This window comes from Dipteris shenzhenensis, chromosome 9 (assembly GCF_047967505.1).
Source record: "Dipteris shenzhenensis isolate YYH24624 ecotype China chromosome 9, Dip_SZ_1.0, whole genome shotgun sequence".
Taxonomy (NCBI): Eukaryota; Viridiplantae; Streptophyta; class Polypodiopsida; order Gleicheniales; family Dipteridaceae; genus Dipteris; species Dipteris shenzhenensis.
The window spans coordinates 23671507-23676867 of record NC_141604.1 but is presented as its reverse complement, the minus strand read 5'-3'; the positions used below and the strand labels follow the sequence as shown (position 1 = coordinate 23676867).

The 5361-nt window shown below is 42.6% G+C and overlaps 1 protein-coding gene across 2 annotated transcripts; it reads left to right on the top strand.

Annotated features, from left to right (window-relative positions):
- Positions 1-3227: 3227 nt before the first annotated feature.
- LOC147898393 (regulatory protein NPR6-like) lies at positions 3228-5051 on the top strand. 2 transcript variants are annotated; one of them, XM_087379837.1, is made up of 2 exons: positions 3228-3819; positions 4056-5051. In XM_087379837.1, the coding sequence occupies exons 1-2, from the start codon at positions 3361-3363 to the stop codon at positions 4998-5000; spliced, it is 1404 nt and encodes a 467-aa protein (XP_087235963.1). In that variant the 5' UTR covers positions 3228-3360; the 3' UTR covers positions 5001-5051. The 2 variants fall into 2 exon arrangements, with proteins under 2 accessions (XP_087235963.1, XP_087235962.1); XM_087379836.1 differs by having other exon boundaries at positions 3981-5051.
- The last annotated feature ends 310 nt before the right edge of the window (positions 5052-5361 follow it).

The window sequence follows — 5361 nt, the reverse complement described above, 5'->3', positions numbered from 1 at the left end:
AAGCATTGATATTTTTGTTAAAATTACATGCTTTGGTAATCATAAACAATGTTTGGAAAGCAGTGATGTACATTTATCAGCTTCCACCAAAATCTCACTTCTATATTCTCTGTTTTGCATCTAAATCTGCATCTAATTCATAGTACAGACGCGCTAATACATGTGCTAATAGACACGCAAATAGATGCGCTATTAGACGCGCCCATTATTTTTGATATTCTAGCAATGCCTATAGATACGCCCGCTATTTTGCGCATCTATCAAGCACGTCTATAGTTGCTTTATCTTGTTGTGTCCATGTTGGATGCAGGGCCAAGAGGGTAGAGATTATGAAAGGGTTTTCCAAAATCCATTGTTCTGAATTGGTTTTGCGATTTCTAAAAGAAATGTCTGTAGGTTGACTTGTGAAAGATGAACAGGCCCACCAAAGCCATTGTTGGCATTCATGGCAGAATCTGACCACTGCATCTTCGGCTAAGCAAACAATTCGTCCTAAAGACAAGGACAGGCTCAAGACCATTACTCTCTTTGAAAGTTTCAATTGTTTTTTCATGATTTGTAGACCACTCTGTTGGACGAAAATAGATGGAAAGTTGTACACAAAGATTAGATAGAACATGGGAGGGTCTAATTTCTCATTCTTTGACTCTGCATTTTAATCAGCGATGTATGGTTGCCTTCTAGTTTGGCAAGGCTATTTCTACTCCCATCCTTGGCTTCACCTTTCCCACCGCAAGTTCATATCTCGGTATAATTTTACCCTTCCCCACATTCACATATGCTTGTCCCATCATACTATCAAGCTTTGTGGTAGAAATCCTCAAACCTCTGAAGCCTTGAAGGATAGCAACATCCTCCAAGAGTTGAGAAAATTGATGACATGCCCAATCCATGAAATCCTTCTATGACCAATACCAGTTATGGAGAATCCATCATTTGACACCTTCATTGAGCTAGCCATGGCAAGAGGGGAAAGGCAAAATCAGAGCTTCACGTCGATGAAATCACAGAGAGAAATGATGGATTCATAGCTTCATGATTGACTTGAGCTGAACCGATTCTTATGTGATGTTTGCAAAGAGTAATGTCTATGTCAGTGAGAAAGGAGCTCTATATGCATCGATGTGGGAGGGAATCTAATGCATGTGTAAAAATAGATCATTATGAAAACACTTTGCTGGGAGGGTCACAACACTACAATCTACAAGTTAAGATGCATACTGAATCATAATCCTATCAACCTCAGATGGATATGTGCCTAGAAATCGAAGTGTCGATGCTGGCAGTCGCTCTTCAGATGATCTAGTGATTGGTAGGAGGATCATGCAGTGCGAGAAGAGTTGCAAACTATGGCGGTTGCTATCTAATCGAAGTGGCCATGTTGGCGATTTCTTTCCTGATGATCTGCTGATTGGCTGGAGGTTTATGCTGTGCGAGAAGAGCTGCAAACTATGGCAGTTGCTACTCATGCAATTGTTTGAGCAGCGTTCTTTTATATTTCTTTTTAAAATTTATGTTTACTGATGATATGACACGTGTTTTTTTCTCGACTCAACATTCCTCAACTTGGATGTTAGCTGAGAAAAATCAGAGCAGTTTGTTGGATGAGGTTGTTGTCAATCAAAGAATATTGGCTCAAAAAAATTATTCATATGCAAAAAGAAACTTCACTGCATGAATCAAGCAAGCTACACAAGAAAGCAAGGACGTATGAGCCTAGATTAAGTAGTGAGATTGGAAAGAACTGTTTAACTTTGGTTACACACTAGTCAAAGTAAAGGTAGAAATACCATATTTACTAATAGCTTGGATCAGGGATATTTTTATCGAAGCTGTGCTTATATATTAATATCAAATCATGGTGAAAGTTTTCAAGATCATTTTTTTACTTTCACAATATTAGTAGAATGTAGTACTTTTTTATATATATTCTTTAGACTTTTGAAGGAAACAATGTAAATCCTGGCCAAACTTTAATTTTTTTTTGCATAAAAGTTTCAAATTTTGGGGAATGTTTCAAACATTTATTTTTATTAATGCATACAGACTTTCGACGCCACTATAAAAGTTTAGCTTCTTAACGAAACTAACTTGAAAAAATCATCCATGGCTTGGATATCGTGGAAACGTCTCCTCCACTAAACAAACCACCTCCACTGACATAACTTGAGCATTCTCAAGTGTGGTGGGATCTATTTTCGAATTACTTTAGCTTATTTTGATGGAATGGTTTTGCTAGGTTTATATTGATAGTTACAAAAAACATTCTTTTTTCATTGGAAATCTGTCAAATGAGGTAGCTTATACATTATACTTAGTGGTACTTAAAATTGATCGTGTCAGGTGACATATATAGAGTGCAAGCACACACCTTGTGGATTACATAATTTAGCATGAATTAAAATTCGTAAATGCGCTTGATGGCCCAAGAAGGAGACAATGCCTCCCTTGGTGTTGTGTTCTTTAAAAGGCTAATGCTTTCATTATAATCATAATAGGGTTTGGGAGAGTGATTTGATATGTCATGGTGAAGGGTTGCTCCATGAATGAGGGGTAAAGACACTTGCATGTCACCTAAACAAGCCTCCCATGCCACCCTTGACATGAGGAAATGCTCTTTGAACCCTTATACTATGTGGGTATAGGCTAGACTTGTGTCCATCCACTTGAGGGGGATGGGCGTGCATGATTTATGCATCAAGGTGCAAATCCATGAACGAGAGGTCTTATATTTGTTTTTTTCCTCATAGGATCCATGGTTCAAGACTTGGGTGGAGGATGGACAAGGGAGCTTGGCTTGTTGCTTGTGCACATCCAATGGTATTTTGCAATCTCGAGTACACGTCCTCCATTCTTACGAAGGACTTCTCTAAACCATGAGTATGTCAAAATGAGGTGAAGCGGAAGTACCTGAAGTAGGAGCAAATTAGCAATTACTTCCAAACATCTACATCCAGAGACGAGACTCTCTATCTTTCGCTTTCTTATTCACTCTTTTGTTCCACAGCCCTCAGTCCACGAAATTAATGCTCCTGCACGGCTCTACGGTGGCTCAGCGAGTTCGCCTATGCCTGCCTGCTCCTCACTCCTTCCAAGGCATTGCTTCTATTGATTACTTTACTTCAAATTGTGTCCCAACACAAACAGATAATGGATCATACTTTACCCTGCTTATCAGTTAGCAAAGCTCTGGGGTGGCTATGAACTCTGTGCCTGAACTACTTAAGCCCCCCATTGGGCCGTCGCAGCTGAGGTGCTACACACACCAGCCCAGCTGCTCGTTTGCATAGCCTATATGCATGCAGCTTCCTCTCCGATACTGTTTATTAGTCATTTGCCAAGTAGAAGAAGAGGTAGTTGATGGCCTCGCCAGAAGTAGATCCGCTGCACACCTTATCTTCAGATTTCCTCAGCCTTTTCACGACCGGTCATGCACTGAGCGATGTCACTTTTTGCGTGGAAGGCCGACAGGTGCATGCCCATCGCTGTATCCTGGCAGCCCGAAGTAGCTTCTTTAGGCTCATGTTTTCCGATGGAGATCCCATGAACCAGCTGGGTGCTTCTCACGTAACTTACGTTGCGGGAGCAGCAGGTCGAGTATTGACCATCCCTGTTGAAGTAGTAGGCTACGAGGTGTTCGTCACGCTTTTGCAGTTTCTTTACAGTGGCCAGTTGATCACGGAGTCTTTTCCAGCGGGCTCCAGATGTCTACAGAGATCCTGCACCCATGGTCATTGTTCTTTCGGCGTGGATCTATTGTTGGAGATCATCCATGCTGCAAAGTTCTTCGGTGTAAATCAATTGTCCGACCTCGTTGAGGTAAGAAGATCCATCCTTGTGGATCGTTGTCGTAGTATCTTCTCCCATACAGCTTTTAGGCTTAAGCACCAAAAAATTAGTTTTCAATTCCGTAAGGTTCGCCAACATTTTGTAAAGGTTTGGTTGATCAGCAGTTTGATTGTGTCTAAACATCTTCGCAGAGGCGGTTGGCTTCCATTTTAGAGAATATATCGGTCGATAACTTGATGCGAATTCTTGTGTTTGCGAACAAGGAGAAGCTTCAGTATTTGTGGCCTATTTGTTCTGAAATGGTCATTAATTCTGGTGTCGGGTCCGAAATGTTGCGAAGATATCTTCCTAAAGACGTGCTAGCAGAGCTCGGCGACTTAAGGTCGCATAAATGCTATGAAAATATTCCGTCCCTCAACTCAGCTGATTGCAGCGCATGCGAAGAACAACGGATCATCCGATTGCAACAAGCCTTGGACTGTATGGATGTGGAACTCGTGAGGCTTATGGTTATGGGAGAGGGTCTGAACCTCGACAAGGCACATGCCCTACATTACTCCGTGGCGAATTGTAATCGAGAAGTGGTAAAGGCACTCTTAGAGCTGGGCGTTGTGGACGTGAATTACTCCAATGGGATTGGCAGGACGGCCCTACATTTGGCAGCGGAGATGGGCAGCGCGGAGATGATTGCTGTGCTCCTGGATCATCACGCGGATCCGAATGCGCAGACCGAGGAGGGGTTCACAGCTCTCGACATTGTCCAATGCTTAGGTACAGTGGACGCAGCAAAGATTCCAGGTGGAGAGGCGGTGTTATGTAAGGCGGAGCAGAAAAGGATTCATCTGTGCGTGGAGTTGCTGCAATCAGCAGCTGCAGTTGTTGGAAGGGAGGAAGCGGAATCATCCTGCGTGAGTGGAACGACAGATCAACTAGCGTTACAAGGACAAAGCAACCGATTTGGAGAAACGCAAAGAGATAATCGTGATGCCATAGGATTATTGAGCAACCTCAGAGATAATTCTGCTAGGATTGAGAGCAGCTATTCGCAGGACAGGCAGATCAGTTATGGCAGCACTGGAACAAACGCAGTGGCAACAAGGGAGCTCAGCCGCAGCTCGCTGGACGGATATTTGATCTCCGCCTTCCCGGAGTTTCACCATGCCATGCCTGATTCACCGCAGAAGTCCAGCAGGATAAGCAGATCATCGTGATTCAATCAAATCTTTTGCCTTTTACATGAGGCAATAGCAGATCATGCGAATTGCAATTTTGCAGTTAATGTAGCTTTCCCTCTTTAAAGCAGAAATTGCGGCCATTCGATCTGTCTCGTGAAAACATGAAGAAGACGCAAATACAGAGTTACGAGCGAAACTAGAACGTCGTTAATTTATCTATCGAGTAGTTTTCTTTCAGGGAACATCGGGTGCAGATTGGTCAATTGCTTGTTTTCATGGTCTCATTGAACGTTCAACGGCCTGTCGTGGCTCGTAGAATACATTTTGGAAGCGCATCCTTTGCAATCACGTCAACGTGGTGTCTTCCCTGCCTAGAAAATGTTTTGAACGATGCAAA